Consider the following 17,921-nt stretch of genomic DNA (forward strand, 5'->3'; position numbering starts at 1 on the left):
GAACAAGGAGTAAATAATTAAATCTAAATGCAATTGAGTGAGCATCTCAAAAGGAAATCTCAAAAGACTGCCCATCAGTGCCTAAAGAACTAGGAACTCATGCATGGAGTGTCTCACACTGGTAAACTCTAAAGCACTGAGCAGATGAAAAGATGCAGCATACAGACATAAAACACACACTATCTACACAATATTTCTATTTGTCTATTCAGTTTTAGTTTATGTGCGCTTGTGTTTTGCCTCATGTATGCCTGCGTGAGGGTGTCAGGTCCCCTGGAACTGAAGTCACAGACAGCTGTGAGCCACCATGTGGGTGCTGGGAATTGAACCCAGGTCTTCTGGAAGAGCAGTCAGTGCTTAACCACTGAGCCACCTCTCCAGCCCGTGTGAATGATATTTTTAGATCATCTTTATCTAGTAAACGCATTGAAACAATGGACCAGTTTTTCTTACATCTTCTCACTTGAAGACCACAGTCGACAGTGATAAGAGGGCACACCCTGAGAAGCGGACTAGGTGTAGCAAGAACACACCTGTAACTGCAGGGGCACGCCAGTCAGGGGAAGGGGTGGCAGGAACAAGTCCCCAGACAGTTTCCATCCCCAGCCCTGTTCAGGACACGGAAACACTCAACATGTGCCTGAGTTTCCAACAACTCACTGTGGGTCTCAGCTCTCCACAGACAAGGACTCCTCCCACCACACTCCTCACGCAAGCCACTGAGACCCTCCCCAGGCATCTGTGAGACCCTCCCCAGGCATCTGTGAGACCCTCTCCAGGCATCTGTGAGAGCCTCCCCAGGCATCTGTGAGACCCTCTCCAGGCATCTGTGAGACCCTCCCCAGGCATCTGTGTCTAGAGGCCTCTCACTGCTCCACTGTAGGCACGCACAAACCCTGACAAAATGAGTTAACTAGCAAATGGCCTCTTCAGCATTACTATGGGTTTAGATCTAGTTTTATGCTAATATCCAGTAGTAAATGTTTCACAGTTCTAGTAGATTTTGTCACACACTCAATATCATTACTTTTAAAACTAAAAGAGTTCTTACCCATGATTTCAAACCAATGATCTGATGCAGTCAGGAAAAAAAGAGGTGGTATTTTTAAGCATCTCATTTTAGCAAAGTAAGTGTAACAAATCTAAACCAACTTAAAAGTTGGTTTTCATCTTATATATACTTCTTCACAGAACTTTAGACAATCTCTAAGACACATTTTATCTCCATGTTCCATGATAAAATGCAGCTAAAACTACACTTAACCAATTGTAGCAGATTAAGAATGATGAGCTTCCATTCACCTACCATGCTAGGTCACAACCACTGGAATACAGACAAGGAGTCCAGAAATGAGGACGATGCGTTTCCTTACCTTCAATGACTTCATATCCGATCAAGAAGCAAAAATGAAAACTGCATGATCAGGAAGTATGTAAGATACATGGGAAAAACATGAAGTTGCAATAGGAAAAGCAAGTCAAATTAAGTCAAGAAATATTATCTAGTTAAAGGAAAAAGAGGCTACAAAGCTTGGAGCATTGGGACAACTCCAGCAGTCTGGCAGAGCTGGATTTGCAAAGTGTGGGCAAAGAGACCAAGAATTAGTAAGGACTGCCTGACCAAGGAGAACTTTCTATGCCACGCCTCACATGCCGTGCGTACTTACAACATTACAATGATGACGATTTTAAACTGCAGGCAATGGCCAGTCATTGGCACACACAAATGGAAACACTGTGCTTAGCATATTTACATTTCCAAGACTAGGAAACAAGCAACACAAAGGGAAGACGCTGGCTGGCACTGTATACTTCTTTAGTGCAAAATGAAGCCACAGAAGGGAATGCAAGCAAACATGACGGCTCTGGAGATAGCTGGAAAATGTATTTAGTGAGACTGGAGAATAGTCAACTGAAAAATTCGGGAGACAGTAACAGGTCTACACCTGGACTCACCAGTCTAAGATCATGCTACCTCCTAAAGAAAGCACACACGGGGTATCTGATAGGGTCGTGTTCACATAGAGGTCACCTGTCACTGCACAGAAAACTAAAGAGGCTCATCTGGGTCCTTTCAGAAGATTAACAGGATGTGGGGTAGGCAGATGAGGAAGGGGTAGATTTTTATTCTGGAAACAAACTGAAATCAATGTGAAGTCGGCAAACGCCAATGTTACTGAAAGGTTGAGACAAGCTATCTGTGACCAAATCTATCTACTTCTTAAGACAAAGGGAGCCAGCATGTTGATATAGGCCTATACCTGATACTAGTATTGTGAACAGAGTCAGAAAGATCAGCTACATAGCAAGTCCAAGGCCAGCCTGGATAATATGAGATTCGAGTAATCCTTAGAGAATTCATTTTACAAACCTCACCTAGTATGTTTATAGATGTTACTAAACATGTGTTTCCCAATCACACATTTAACTACAACATATTTCTGACCTAACATATCATAGACTTGGGATACAATGTTGACCATAACGGCAAGTTCATCCTAATCTACTTTCCAAGTGATTTGGGGGGTGGGAGGATGAAGGAGTATTAGGAGTGTGCCTAAATATTCAAAAGAAATTGTCAATATTAAATGGAATTTAAATATAAGCTTGTTAATAAAATTAAGCTCACAGGCAAGTTCCCATATTGATTATGAAACCCAATTCTGAAGATAAAGTTGTCTTTTAGGATATATACATATATTTCCTCATAAACCTGTCTGCTAAAGGCTTACCTCCCCCATTGCTCATTCTTAGGAAATAATTCTTAAACCATCATAGCTCTTGGGGGGATCTGCTTATGTTTTGTTTTGCTTTGGGTTTTTGAGATATCATTTTACTATGCATATGTAAACTACAATGACCTTGAACTCCTCAAAATTCTCCTGCTTTAATCTTTCAGGTTAGGACAGCATGAGTGTGCCACTATGCCAGACTTACTAACATTTGCAAATTATGACTTTCTGGATAACTGAAATGAGAAGAAGGAATATGAGTCCAAAACCTTAAAGGGGAGTCATAAGTATGACAAGCATGACAGAAATACCCCGGGTGTGACACGACAGAAGACTATATAGGGCAACACCCTGACACAGCGCCTTGTCTACAGAAGCAACTGGAGCTCCAGGTGTTTATTTCAGTACAAGAGAAGATAATAAACTGTTCAAAAACAGCAAAATTAAATTAAGAAAACCATTCAATTTGCAGTCAGCGTCTTCTTCCAGGCAACACACCTGGACTGAAGTATGCACAGCAATTAATAGGTCTAATAAAGCAAATTAGAGGATCCAAACCAAGAATCATATAAAATATTTCATGCATTTGATACACACATACACACACACACACACACACACACACACGGCGGGGTAGGATACTAAAGTAGAGAAAAGAAAAAGATTTATGCTCACGAAAAAGGGTTACAGAAAGGAGAGGCAATGCTGGTGCTGTAAAGTAGAACCTATCGAGACAATAAACCGGATGCCATCACTCGGGAGGAAAGCTAGCATGCACTTTTCAGGACAGCTGAGGTGAAGGCGCTGGCCCCACGCCTGCTCACACAAAAGAAGGGGAGAGGCTTCTGCACGGCGTCTTCGTCTTCTAACCTCCATGTAAGTACGCACACACTCAATAAGCCAATGTAAAACACTGAGAAAGGCACACCAAGGTAGTGACAAGACCAAACTTCACCTGAAGTTTGTAATCTGTTCATCGACTCGTAAAACAAAACAAACAGGCACTAATGTGAGAAGGGGGCCCACTGGGGCGGCCATGGGGTGACCGAGAGAGAAAGAAAGGAGTCTGAGGAAACAGGACACAGAATGGACCAGGTACATACATGAAACTGGACAATGTGATACATTTTTAGTTTATGATGTTTGTAAACACCGCTTTGAGTATGGCTTTCATATTCGCTGCCAAGAAAGTATTTTCAACTCTAAGAACACATAATACATGAAACAATTTTCTAAAATGTACAGATGTTCATTTCTACCTTATAACCCAAAACTTTCATCTCACTATAGAATTTTGTGTGGTACATTAAACTGAAATACAAAATTTATGAAAGAAAGAGAGCATGAGATACTTCAGGGTTCTCCATAATACAACTATTACTACTAGAAAATTCAACTTTGAGTATTTTATCATCATAAAGGCTATCTTAGCTTATACTTTTATACTAAGCTGAAAATAATTACATTGAGCAGCAGTTACCAGCATATTTGCCGCTGTATTGAACTAAAAAGAGAGCAGCCACAAGGACTATAGAGTGTTCACCCTGCACCAGTGTCTCTGAGTCAGCCTCACCAGTTACCTGTAGGATCACAAGGGCGTTCTCTATGGAGAGGTCGTCAGATGGAAGACCTTCACTTTTCCAGATGAGCTGCTCACTTTCAGTACAGAGAAATCTCCGTAGATCGAATTCTGAAAAGCCAAAGACATCAAGCAGTCACCATAGCAGCAGCACCTGACAGACTGGCACTCTAGCAACCATGGCGGCCAATGCCTGACAGACAGCCCAGCACAGGAGGCCTGCGGCATGTCTTGGCCTCAGGCCCATTCCTGTGCACTACAACAGAAACCCAGGAAAAAGCTTTGTACAAAGTGAAAATGATGGCTGGAGAGATGGCTCAGCAGTTAAGAGCACTGCCTGCCCTCCCATAGGTCCTGAGTTCAATTCCCAGCAACCACATGGTAATGAGATCTGGTGCCCTTTTCTGGCCTGCAGGCATACATCCAGGCAGAACACTATATAATAAATAAACAAACAAACAAGTAAGTGAAAATGAGCAGAATTCATGAATTACTTCTAAGTAAATGTTTCACAGCCACAGTAAGTTTTGAAAACCACAAAATTCAGAAGAAAAGTCAGAGCCTTCCATTTCATTCATTTTGGCATGTGAAATTAATGTTAATTTTGCTACATTTGTGAAAATGAAAAATAATTCAGGTGGAGATCTGTTTCTTATATGGATGTGTAGAAGTAGAAAACTTACAATGAAGCAAATTTACAAAAACAAAAAATCTGTGAGATTTAGCAAATCTGAAGTAATCATACTATCCCTGATGGCATATAGAAAAAAACATTTAAGAGAAGTAAAAGGAACAAAGGTGGATTTATTGGTGTGCTGAAATGTAATACTGACTCTCTAGAGCAGCTGCCTTGGTCCACTCTTCCAGACAGTTCTTCCTGAGGGCTTCCGGAGCAGCGGAGAGGTAGGTTACGAATGCAGCTGCCAGCTGAGCCCTTTTGGGGAGGGTGGCTAACTCCTCTGATATCTCAGCTACCTGGAAGAAGACAGTGCATTGAGACACTCCCTCACTAGACAGGAGAGCTTCCCAGTTAGGAACAGAGGCCAGCATTCACTTAGATATTAACACCTGGACAACTTCATCACCAAAATCGCAAAAGATCAGTAAGAACTCAAAGATTTTAAGAGTTTGAGATATAAGACATATATAAATAGACATGTTTTATATGCATGCTCCCCCACAATTACATTTAAAATATTAAACAGAAAGTTACCAATAGTGAAATCATGAACATATCAATAAGAAATGACTGGTGAACAGTGTTGAAAAACCTTATTGTTGTATAAAGTTCCTCAGATCATTGCCCTCCCTGCCCTTCTCCTCAACAACATGGGCAAGCCAAAGGGAAACAGGATACTTTCCTAAAGTATGTTTATTAAAAAACACTTTGGTCAAAGATGAGTTTACTTACATTATTTGTCAAAGGCCAGCTATAAGCTAACGGGTATTTTTCTAGAGTTCCTTTTTTTTTTTTTAAACAAATCAACTCATTACACCCAGGCCTCTTGTGTCTGTGGCTCTCTTCCTAGACAAACCTGTGCATTCCATCGCCGGTGTTCTCTGTCCAGCTGGCTGATCAGGACTTCTGCAGCTTTGACTGTCTCCTGTGCCTTGCTGACTTCAGCTTCAAGCTTGGTAGCTTCTGAAGTCCTGCTCTGAAATCTAAGAAAACATCACCCCTAATCAGAAACAAAACTAATCCTTGTGACATACTGATTATGTGTGTATGTGTGTGAAATACCATTAATAAGACAGACAAGTATACAAACATATATACATAAAACTTTCTGAAATCTAAGAAAACATTACCATACAATCAGAGAAACAAAACTTATCCTTGGGACATACTGACTGTGTGTGTGTGAGAGAGAGAAATACCATTAATAAGACGGACAAGTATACAAACACATATACATAACCCTTCCATTCTTGGGACTGTGTGTGTGTGTGTGTGTGAGTGTGTGTGTGTGTGTGTGTGTGTGTGTGTGTGTGTGTGTGTGAGAAATACCATAATAAGGCAGACAAGTAGACAAACACATATATATTAATAAGACAGATAAGTAGACAAACACATATATATTAATAAGACAGACAAGTAGACAAACACATATATATTAATAAGACAGACAAGTGTACAAACACATATATATTAATAAGACAGACAAGTATACAAACGCATATATATTAATAAGACAGACAAGTAAACAAACACATATATATTAATAAGACAGACAAGTATACAGACAAATATATATTAATAAGGCAGAGAAGTGTACAGACACATATATATTACTAGACAGACAAGTGTACAAACACATATATATTACTAGACAGACAAGTGTACAAACACATATATATTAATAAGACAGACAAGTGTACAAACACATATATATTAATAAGACAGACAAGTGTACAAACACATATATATTAATAAGGCAGACAAGTATACAAACACATATATATTAATAAGGCAGACAAGTATACAAACACATATATATTAATAAGGCAGACAAGTATACAAACACATATATATTACTAGACAGACAAGTGTACAGACACATATATATTACTAGACAGACAAGTGTACAAACACATATATATTACTAGACAGACAAGTGTACAGACACATATATATTAATAAGACAGACAAGTGTACACACACATATATATTACTAGACAGACAAGTGTACACACACATATATATTACTAGACAGACAAGTGTACACACACATATATATTACTAGACAGACAAGTGTACACACACATATATATTACTAGACAGACAAGTGTACAAACACATATATATTACTAGACAGACAAGTGTACAAACACATATATATTACTAGACAGACAAGTGTACAGACACATATATATATAACCCTTCCATTCTTGCTCTAGCTGCACTCAGTGGTGGACACACCCCAAACACCAAGCCCTGGGGCCAGTCCTCTGCACGGAAACTCAGTACGTCAGTCTATACTCGAGGACGGGACAGCCCCTGCACCAGGCTTCTTCCGGTGTTTACTCAAGGCCCACATCCTAGGAATGAACCCGTCTACAACAGTCCTTCTTCCTATTTGAGTTGTACAATCCTCTCTGCTACCATACCAACTTTTCCATGATCATAACATATTCTATCTTCAAAATCTCCTTGGACATCTTCTACCCACTTTCTTCCTCTCACCTTACTTCTTGACCAAATCCTCTCAAATATCTGCCCACCAAAATGAAATATCTGGTCCACTGTGTGTCATCTCTCACATACTATCTACGTGTCAGATTTTAAGTCTTTTGTGAGTGTCTATACATGCATGAGTACACTGTGCAGGTATGTTCATCTGTGCAGGAACATGTGAAAGCCACATGTCCATGCTGGGATGTCTGCCACCATCATTCCCCACATTCCCATGACAAAAAGGAAATGTGACATACAATTTCTAAGGTAAATTTTTATACTAGTTTTCTAAGATTAGCAGAGTTTTCCCTAGCAAGAACAAGACCCTAATTTTGATCTCTAGTACCACATTTACTGTTTTTTTTTCACACAGGGTCTTGTGTAGCCCAGGCTGCCCCCTAGCTAGCCTTGCAGCCAAGAATAATCTTGAACTCTTACCTTTTTGTACATATCCCAATGGGACCACACACATGAGCAATCATATAGCTACTAAGTAAGAAACGCTTCTCAGTTACTCTACACCTATCTCAATGAGGAGAAAACAACAGTTACAGATAGGATGTGAAAACACTGAAAGCTAGCTGAGACATGCTGCAATTCCAAACTGAACTTACTTTTCTTTGAGTTCGGACACTTTTTGACCAACAGAGTTAAGAAGATCTTCTAGCTTCCTTTTTCTATCTTCAGTTTTCTTTAAATTCCTAAAATATGATTCGATGTTAGACATCATTCTACTTTAGATTTCAATATTAAACAGCACATTAGGAAGTGACATCACAGGAAATGTGACAGAACCACCACAGTTGAGTGTTATGACATTTCTACATAGATTGATGAAGCAATGCAAAAACTAAAAGTGAATCTTTTCATATAACTCATATTGTTTACTGGAACATGTATTTTAAAAGACTTGTGCATATAGATTCTGAAGAGAAAAACAGTAAGCATGTTCATCTATCTTCTTTCAAAACAGTACAAAATGATACAAATGAAATAAATATGTACACCCTGCATATATGATAAAGAGAACTTAAAGGTTTGGCAAAGCAAAACTTTCAATAAACTTTGGAAAATAAAGACTGATAGCCCAGAATAAAAAAGCAAAAATGAGACACCTCAGAGAAAGAACAATAAAATAAGCAGAATTCCAAACTGCTAAGAGAAGGTAAGCAGCAATTGTCGCTGAAAGGAATAGGAAAGCTAAAGACACAAGCATGCCCAAAAGTCGTAGGATGCACTGAAAGCTACATCTCAACTGCATCCCTTCCCTAAATGTGGACTTTTAAGCCAACCCAGAATTCAGCACATCCAGCCAGCAATCCACCCAACTCTACCTAGACCTGCTAACACCATGTATACAAGACATGACACTTCCAAACGGGAAAAGTGAATGCTACACTCAGTCTAAAAGGCACCCCCCCAGAACTGAAGAGTGGTCATTCCCTGGCCAACCCACACCTAAACAGTAGTTTACACCTCACATGAGAAGTAGGAGAACACAAACCACATATTCTAGTGTCTACGATTGCATGTTGATTTCTCAAAGTCAATGACTGTGCATGCCAAGAAAGCTTCTTAACCAGAACCAAAGAAAGCAAACGAACACATCATTACAGGAGGAAGTACTAAGGCCAGGAAGAAGAGTGAAATAAAAATTACATCCTCAAGTGGATAGAGAGAATGTCGGAGAAAAAAAGGGAAATTGGAAGAGACTAAAAGGGCACTGGGAACACAAACAGAAAGTGCAGCAATGGGAAGAGCTCTGAGAAACTGGAACACAGGAGCACAGGTGTGGAAGGCAGGCAGGTGCTCTGTACACTAAATGCCAAATCCCTGGACCAAAGGTCTTCCTGTGGACACCTTTCTCTATTTTGCACAAAGTGTCATCATATACCTTCTTCTCAGCACCCCACGGAACCGTCTCAAAAATAGACCACATACTCAGCAACAAAGCAAACTTCAACAGATACCAAAAAATCTGGAATAAGCACCCGTATCTTATCAGATCACCATGGTTTAAAGTTAGAATTCAACAACAATACAAATTGCAGAAAGCCGACAAACTCATGGAAAATGAACAATGCTCAATTGCATCAATCCTGAGTCAAGGAAGAGAGAAACAAAAGGTTTCCTAGAATTCAATGAAAATAAGGGCAAAAAATCCCCAAACCTATGGGACACTTTGAAAGCAGTGCTAAAAGAAAGTTCATAGCACTAAGCGCCCACATAAAGAAACTAGAGAATATTCACACTAGAGGATTAGCAGCACACCTGAAAGCTTTAGAACAGAAAGAAGCAAACTCACCCAGGAGGAGTAGATGCCAGGAAATAATCAAATTGAGTGCTGAAATCCATAAAGTATAAACAAAGAAAACAATACAAAGAATCAATGAAACAAAGAGTTGGTTCTTCGAGAAAATCAACTCAACAAACCTTTATCCTAACTAACTAAAAGGTAGAGAAAGAACATGCGAATTAACAAAACCAGACATGAAAAGGGGGACATAAGAACAGACACTGAGGAAATCCAGAGAATCATCAGGTCATACTGTGAAAACCTGTACTCCACAAAATTCGAAAATTTAAAGTAAATGGACAATTTTTGGGATAAGTATCACTTACCAAAATTAAATCAAGAAGAGATAAGTAATTTATATGTACCTATAACCACTAATGAAATAAGTCATCAAAGTCTCCCAACCAAAAAAAAGTCTAAAGCCAGATGGTTTCAGTGCAGAATTCTACCAGAATTTCAAAGAAGAGCTAACACCACTACTCCTCAAATTGTTCACACAACAGAAGCAGATGAGGCATTGCCAAACTCATTTCACCAGGTTACAATTACCTTGGTACCCAAACTACACAAAGATACAACTAAGGAAGAGAACTATAGACCAATCTCCTTCATTAACACTGATGCAAAAAACCCTCAATAAAATACTGACAAGTCGAATTCAAGAACACATCAGAAAAATCATCCACCATGAGCAAGTAGTCTTCATCCCAGGGATGCAGGTATGGTTCGACTTATGAAAATCTGTCAATGTAATCCACCTTATAAACAAACTAAAAAAGAAAACCCACATGATCATCTCATTAGATGCTGAAAAAGCCTTTGAAAAAATCCAACACCCCTTCATGATAAAGGTCTTGAAGAGATCAGGGATAAAAGGAACATGCCTAAACATAATAAAGGCAATATACAGAAAGTCAACAGCCAACATCAAACTAAATGGAGAGAAACTCAATGCCATTCCTCTAAAAATCAGGAAAAAGACAAGGCTGTCCCCTCTCCCCATACCTCTTCAATATTGTACTTGAAGTTCTAGCTAGAGCAATAAGACAACAAAAGAAGATCAAAGGGATGCAGATTGGAAAGGAAGAAGTCAATCTTTCACTATTTGCAGACGATATGATAGTCTAACTAAGCGACCCAGAGAATTCTACCAGGGAACTCCTACAGCTGATACACACCTTCAGCAAAGTGGCAGGATACAAGATTAATTCAAGAAATTATAGTAGCCCTCCTATATATAGACAATAAATAGGCCGAGAACAAAAAAATCACCCTTCACAATAGCCACAAACAACATAAAACATCTTGGGGTAACTCTAACCAAACAAGTGAAAGACCTGTATGACAAGAACTTTGAGTCTTTAAAGAAAGAAACTGAAGATAACAGAAAATGGAAAGATCTTCCATGCTCTTGGATAGGTAGGATCAACACAGTAAAAAGGGTAATCGTCCCAAAAGCAATCTACAGAGTCAATGCAATCCCCATTGACATCCCAGCACAATTCTTCACAGACCTTGAAAGAACAATTGTCAACTTTATATGGAAAAACAAAAGACCCAAGATAGCCAAAAACAACCCTGTACAATAAAGGAACTCAAAGGCATTGCCAATCTTGACTTCAAGCTCTACTACAGAGGTATAGTAAGGAAAAGTGCTTGATATTGTCACAAAACCAGACAGGTAGACCAATGGAATCAAATAGAAGATCCTGATATTAATCCACACACCTATGAACATCTGATTTTTTGACAAAGAAGCTAAAATTATACAATGGAAAAAAGAAAGCATCTTCAACAAATGGTGTTGGCATAACTGGATGCTGGCATGCAGAAGACTGCAGATAGATCCAAATGTATCGCCATGCACAAAACTCAAGTCCAAATGGATCAAAGGCCTCAACATAAATCCAGCCACACTGAACCTCTTAGAAGGTGGGAAGTACCCTTGAACGAATTGTCTCAGGAGACCAAGTACTGAACATAAAACACCAGTAGCACAAACACTGAGATCGGCAATTAATAAATGGGACCTTCTGGAAATGAGAAGCTTCTGTAAGGCAAAGGACACAGTCAATAAGACAAAACAGCAGCCACCCCCACATCTAACAGAGGGCTGATTTCCAAAATATGCAAAGAACTCAAGAAGCTAGTCACCAAAACACCAAACAATCAAATTAAAACACGGGGTATAGAACTAAATAGAGAATTCTCAATAGAGGAATCTAAAATGACTGAGACACACTTAAGAAAGTGCTCAACATCCTTAGCCATCAGGGAAATGCAAATCAAAACAAGTCTGAGATACCATCTAACTCCTGCCAGAATGACTAAAATCAAAAACACCAAAGATAGTCTATGCTGGAGAGGATGTGGAGAAAGGGGAACCCTCCTCCACTGCTGGTGGGAATGCCAACTCATACAGCCACTTTGGAAATCAGTATGGTGGTTCCTCAGGAAAATGTGAATCAGTCTACCACAAGATCCAGCAATTCCACTCTTGGGCATATACCCAAAGGATGCACATTCATATCACAAGGACATCTGTTCAACTACGTTCATAGCAGCATTATTTGTAATAGCCAGAACCTGGAAGCAACCTAGATGCCCCTCAACTGAAGAATGGATAAAGAATATGTGTTACATTTACACAATGGAGTACTACTCAGCGAGAAAACAAACAAACAATGATGCCTGAAATTTGCAGGCAAATGGCTGGAACTAGAAGAAACCATCCTGAGTGAGGTAACCCAGACACAGAAAGACAAACATGGTATGTATTCACTCATAAGTGGCTATTAGATATTGAGCAAAGGATAACTAGCCTACAGTTCACAACCCCAGAGAAGCTAGAAAACAAGGAGGACCCTAAGATAGACATAGATGGCCCCTCAGAGAAGGGGAAAGGGACAAGATCTCCTGAGCAAATTAGGAGATTGGGGGGAGAGGGGAGGGTGGTAGGAAAAAGGAGAGGAGAAGGGAAGGGGGAGGAGAACATGAGGGATCAGAATGGTCGAGTTGGTGGAAGAACAGAGAAGGAGAGCAAGGAAAGAAACACCTTAATAGAGGAAGCCATTATGGGCTTAACCAAAAACCTGGCACAAGGGAAATCTCCAGGAATCCACAAGGATGACCCCAACTAAGAATCTAAGTGATGGTGGAGGGGCTACCTTAAATGTCCTTCCCCTATAATAAGATTGATGACTACCTTAAATGCCATCAAAGAGCCTTCATTCAGTAGCTGATGGAAGTAGAAGATTCACAGCTTAGTACTGAGCAGAACTCCTGGAATCCAGTTGCAGAGAGGGAGGAATGATGATCAAAGGGGTCAATACCATGCTGGGAAAATCCACAGAAACAGCTGATCTGAACAAGTGGGAGCTCATAGACCCCAGTCTAACATCTGGGGAACCAGCATAGGACCAAACCAGGCCCCTGAATGTGGGTGTCAGCTAGGAGGCCTGGGTAGTCTATGGGACCTCTACTAGTGGAACCCATTATTTACCCCTAGTGTATGAATGGACTTGAGGAGCCCATTCCCCATAAAGGGAGACTCTCTCAGCCTATACACATGGGGGAGGGCCTAGGTCCTGCCCAAAATGATGTGACAGACTTTGATGATCCCCCTTTGGAGGACTCACCCTTCCTGAGGAGTGAATGGAGGCAGGATGGGGGGGATAGGCAGGATGGGAGGGAGAGGGAACTGGGATTGGTATATAAAATAAGATTGTTTTCATTTAAATAAAAATTAATTTAAATAATAATAATAATTTAAAAAGCACTGTGCTGTCTAGAATTGAAATCTAAGTGCACCTGTGAAATGGGCAGTTCATTTGCAAATGAACTGAAAGTACCAAGAACGGAAGAGAGAACTTGCTGGAGGAATATAATACCCCAGAACCAAACTCCTCTGCAACTAGCTGAATCGTGCTGCAGTTCCTTGAGGGGTGGTTTCACAGATCTGCAGTCTAGTATGCCCCGATGGATGCTGACAGGTACAAAAGGAACTACTGAAGGAATAACAATCATCTCCATAAGCAACAGGGACACTGATATATCCCCCCAAAACTGTAAAAACTCTCAACTCAGAAACAGGGTTCTAAAAACTTCCAAAGAGAAAAAACACATACAAAGCATGAAGGAACAAATAGCACAGCTTTTCAAAAGCAAAGCTGCACTCTGGAAGCCAGCAGAAATGGGGTTCTGCAGCAGCTGACGAGGGGTTGGTATAGAGCAAAAGAGCCAGTCATAGAAACCCATTCTGGCTCTGAACCCAGAGCCAGCAAAAGAAACACTTTTATCCCTGAACCCAGACCCTAAGAAATATACAGACTCTGAAACCAGAGCCAAAGAAACATACTTCGGGCTATGTCAGAGCCAGTAAAAGAAATAAGCCCTGGCCCTAAAATTAGAGCCAAAAGGCTAAAAGCGACCAGTGAAAGAACAGTATGGACCTGAAATCAGAGCCATCTCTGCCCCTGACCAACTAAACAACCCAACCCTGAGCAGAGAAGCTCCCTGGGAAACTCCGCCCCTAAGAGGCCCTGTATAAGCCCCTCTGCCTGTTCAGTTGCTGGCTGTCCTACCCACCCTGGCAGAGGCACCCACTCTCCTAGATGCTTCTTTCCCAAATACATCACTTTCTCAAGAGTCTTGGGTGAAGATCTTCATTCGCCAGCACAGAATATAGAGGAACCTTGCTGAGATGTCCCTTAGGGGTGCTGAGCAAAGCTAAGCAGAAAAGTAAGAACTTTTTGCTGGAGTCAAAGGAGATTGCTACATTTCTGCCGGGGCTTCCTCTTTAGCAGAGTGCAGCACAAGTAACATCATGGGCTGAGGACGAAGTGGATGAGAGAGCTCTGCCAGGCTGTTCCCTCAGCTGTGATGGCCTCCTCTAGGAGAGACGCAGGATTGTTATATCCTGGGTGGAGACCATCATGCACCGCACCCCAGCTTCAGGTAGCCGTTCCCTCCAGGGCTGAGCTGTGCTACTGAAGCTCTACGCCTCCAGAGCCGTCCTGCTGTGGCTCTAGGTAGCCTGGCTTCCCGATAAATCAGGCTATCTTTGCAGCTCCAAAGCTGTAACACTGACACTCACTTACAGTTGGACTTCAGTGTGTGCAATGACATTGCTTTAAGGTTCAGTACAAATGGACTGCAAGCCCTCCCCACTCATTTAACAGAAACCAAGGTGATGCTGAACCTGTCACAGACCACAGGAATGAGCCCATCAAAATCACTACATACAAGCCACTCTGATACTGAACATGTATGATAAAAGAATAAACATGTGAAGAACTTAAAATACTTTTTGTCTCATGTACATTTTCATAGGGAAGAGCTAAAAGATATATCTGAGCAAAACAAGGAGCTAAAACACAAAAAGAATTCATAATATAATGATGGAGCAAGGAAAAGAAGCAGAGGAATCGCCCAGAACAATGACAACCAGAAGGTCCGAGAGAGCAGCTTTCAGCAGGACTCTAGAAGAGTGAGTCAAGAAGAATCACTAGGAACAAAGAAAGGCACGAGCTCAGCGGCCACGCTTCCGGCTCAGCGGCCACGCTTCCGGGTCTGTGCTCAAAGTCGGCAGAGGGATGGATGCAGCGCGCTGCGTGTCTTCTGGTCATAAAGTCCGAGATCTGGGGCTCAGTCTCCAGTGAGTAAGAAGAAGGAGAACAAGAAAAAGATGTGCGGACAAACAATAAACTAATATAATACATGTCTCACAAATAAAATATTTTCATTATCAAAATATTAAACGAATAACTTAATACAAAATTTCCATATAAATAATATTGAAAAAATTAAGCAGTGATTTTTCTCTAGAACGGGTTTATAGGTAATGTCAAAAGTTAATGACAATTTCAACAAACCTTAGTCTGCATTTAGAATTAATAACAACAGCAAGTTGTATCTGTAATCACAAAGTTAAGTACTTGAGTATTCTTCCTATGTGCTCAGACACTGTTTGGGGAAATCTATCTTAAATATTCCCAGAACATCAATGTGAAAATAACATTGCACAAGTTCTACATGTCCAGCCATTCTTTTCCTATGTTGGATTTCTGAAGGAGGAGCACGCTGCCTGTTCACACACCAGCAGCAAGATGGACACAGGGGAGCCAGCGGCTTCTGCTGCCCATCCTCAAGTCGGCTGCTGTTTAGATCTGTTCAATTCTTACCTTCGGATTTCACTCATTCATCTGAAAGCTTACTTTGTCAGCTGCCACTTTAAAGTTGAGGCAAAACAAACACCCAAAACAAAAATAAACACAAACACTATAATACATGCATCAAACCCAGGGTAATGCAGGTCAGACCATCTGTACGTTGTTTTATACTTACGACTCTAGTCCTGACTGCTCTGTCTCCAGAGGCTGGATCCGTTCTAAGACATGGGAGTACTGTACATTGGCCTTAACCCAAGCAGCCAAAGGCGCCGCTGCAGTGCTGGCACGCTTAGCATTCTGAAAGAGTTATCACAAATTAGCCCACACCTGACTTAACAAACAGAAAGTTAATGTCGACACTTTGAGCATTCATGGAAAGAAGTAAGAGTTGGAACTCTACTTGCAGCGTGAAGTCAATCTCTTTTAAGCACACTGGATCTTGCAGCACGCACGTGCACAACATGACTGCTCTGTCTCCTTTATAAAGAGTGCAGGTGTCGCTTTTCCTTCTACGTGGGATAAGTGTTCATCAATGAGAGCAGTTTTGAAAGCTATTACTGGTGTCAAAGAAGAGCTAACATTTAGATAAAGAGTTTAAAAAGTATCAGAATCACTCAAGTTAGACTTTATTGAGATGTAATCCAAGTTTGAGGAAAGAGATGCCCACGACTCCAGAAGCAGCCAGTGGAGGGGAAAGCTGCACTGCTCATGACAGGGGAACAGAAAGCAAAGAGCACAAGCTGAGGGTAAGCGCTAGATCAGAAGCCCATGCAGGACAGCAAACTTGAAAACATGCTTGGCCTTAATTTTAGCTTTTAGATCATCTAGACAGTGGTAATAACAGAGCATCCCACAGTGAAAAGCCTAAAAAAAAGCATAAAAACCAAACTACCTTTGGATCAAAAGAGGCTTTGTTTTTGAAGAGCAGCTCCTCCACACTCTCTCGTATCTCCTTCGGGATGTTCCGTGCATCGAAAGTTGCAATATCTTCTCTCACACCCCTTTTTGCAAGGAAGCTAGGAAGAGGCACAATAATTCAAATATGGCCAACTAAAAATTGTTCTCTCTAAATAAACATGGTATGGATAGTACTTAAAGCTAATTAATTAACAATAATAGGATATGAAGATTTAACATAGAGATAATAACTATGTTTTACTCAACAAGAAACCCAAGCTCTGAGAGTGTGAAGCAGTCAATCCACTGTCCCGTGTACAATCGGGAGAAGAACATGCAGTGTGAGAATCACACTGTCCGGAAGTCCACTCTCCCTGCATGTCAACCATTATATACTCCATGATCTAGTCCTCAACAAACTTCCTAGAGTGTCCCTTACCCTAGCCTCTATCTCAGAAGTAAAAATGACTCCTTATCATTAGTGTGAACCCAACAGCACAAACCCCAACACCAATGTTCTGGGGGAAACTTGGAGCTATGCAGCCCCGTGCCTTGTTCATTCTGTCCTTTATAGCTTCTGTCTGTATTATTCTAGCTCCTTACTTCTCCCTGAGTCTCTCTCTTACCTTCCTGTCCCTTCATCATCCTGCTTTCTCTCTTTCCCCCTTCTCTCTAAATCATCACCAAAGTACAAGCCCCTCAGAACAGTGATTACATTGTCTTCATCAGTAACTGTAGTGAAATAGCAATGCTTTTCTATGTAAGGGTTAAATAAGTTCTTAAATGTGATGGCAAGATTCTTGGACATTCCTCTCTTCCTCGGTTAACACTCTGAATAGTCACTTGCAGAGAGAAGATAATTTAGATTCTGAGATGATCACACATATCTTGAAATTTCAGGATAACCTGTGTACTATACATTTAGATAGAAGTTAGTTTGAGAAATAATAAAGGAAATATTAAGAATGGTCCATGAAAAGCCTGTTAGGCAGCCATGATGACAACCACAGCAAGTAGACCAACCCAAGACAGGTGCCAGAGTGCTACATGACCGCCACAGTTGCAGAGGAGG

The 17,921-nt window shown here is 40.7% G+C and overlaps 1 protein-coding gene across 5 annotated transcripts in view; it reads right to left on the reverse strand.

The window, feature by feature from the left end:
* Nucleotides 1-17,921, reverse strand: part of Dync2h1 (dynein cytoplasmic 2 heavy chain 1) — a 221,568-nt gene that overhangs the window by 102,606 nt on the left and 101,041 nt on the right. For 2 of the 5 annotated variants that reach the window (XM_040734715.1, XM_040734713.1), the window contains exons 58-65: nt 16,845-16,968; nt 16,128-16,249; nt 8,101-8,187; nt 5,847-5,973; nt 5,145-5,286; nt 4,313-4,422; nt 1,374-1,382; nt 1,052-1,072 (exon numbers count right to left, since the gene is read on the reverse strand). In XM_040734715.1, the coding sequence (XP_040590649.1) occupies nt 1,052-1,072; nt 1,374-1,382; nt 4,313-4,422; nt 5,145-5,286; nt 5,847-5,973; nt 8,101-8,187; nt 16,128-16,249; nt 16,845-16,968 (742 nt within the window). The remainder of the gene's footprint in view (nt 1-1,051; nt 1,073-1,373; nt 1,383-4,312; nt 4,423-5,144; nt 5,287-5,846; nt 5,974-8,100; nt 8,188-16,127; nt 16,250-16,844; nt 16,969-17,921) is intronic. The other 3 variants (XM_040734714.1, XM_040734716.1, XM_040734717.1) reach the window with 3 other exon arrangements.

Source organism: Mesocricetus auratus, unplaced genomic scaffold, assembly GCF_017639785.1.
Source record: "Mesocricetus auratus isolate SY011 unplaced genomic scaffold, BCM_Maur_2.0 Super-Scaffold_100040, whole genome shotgun sequence".
Lineage (NCBI taxonomy): Eukaryota > Metazoa > Chordata > Mammalia > Rodentia > Cricetidae > Mesocricetus > Mesocricetus auratus.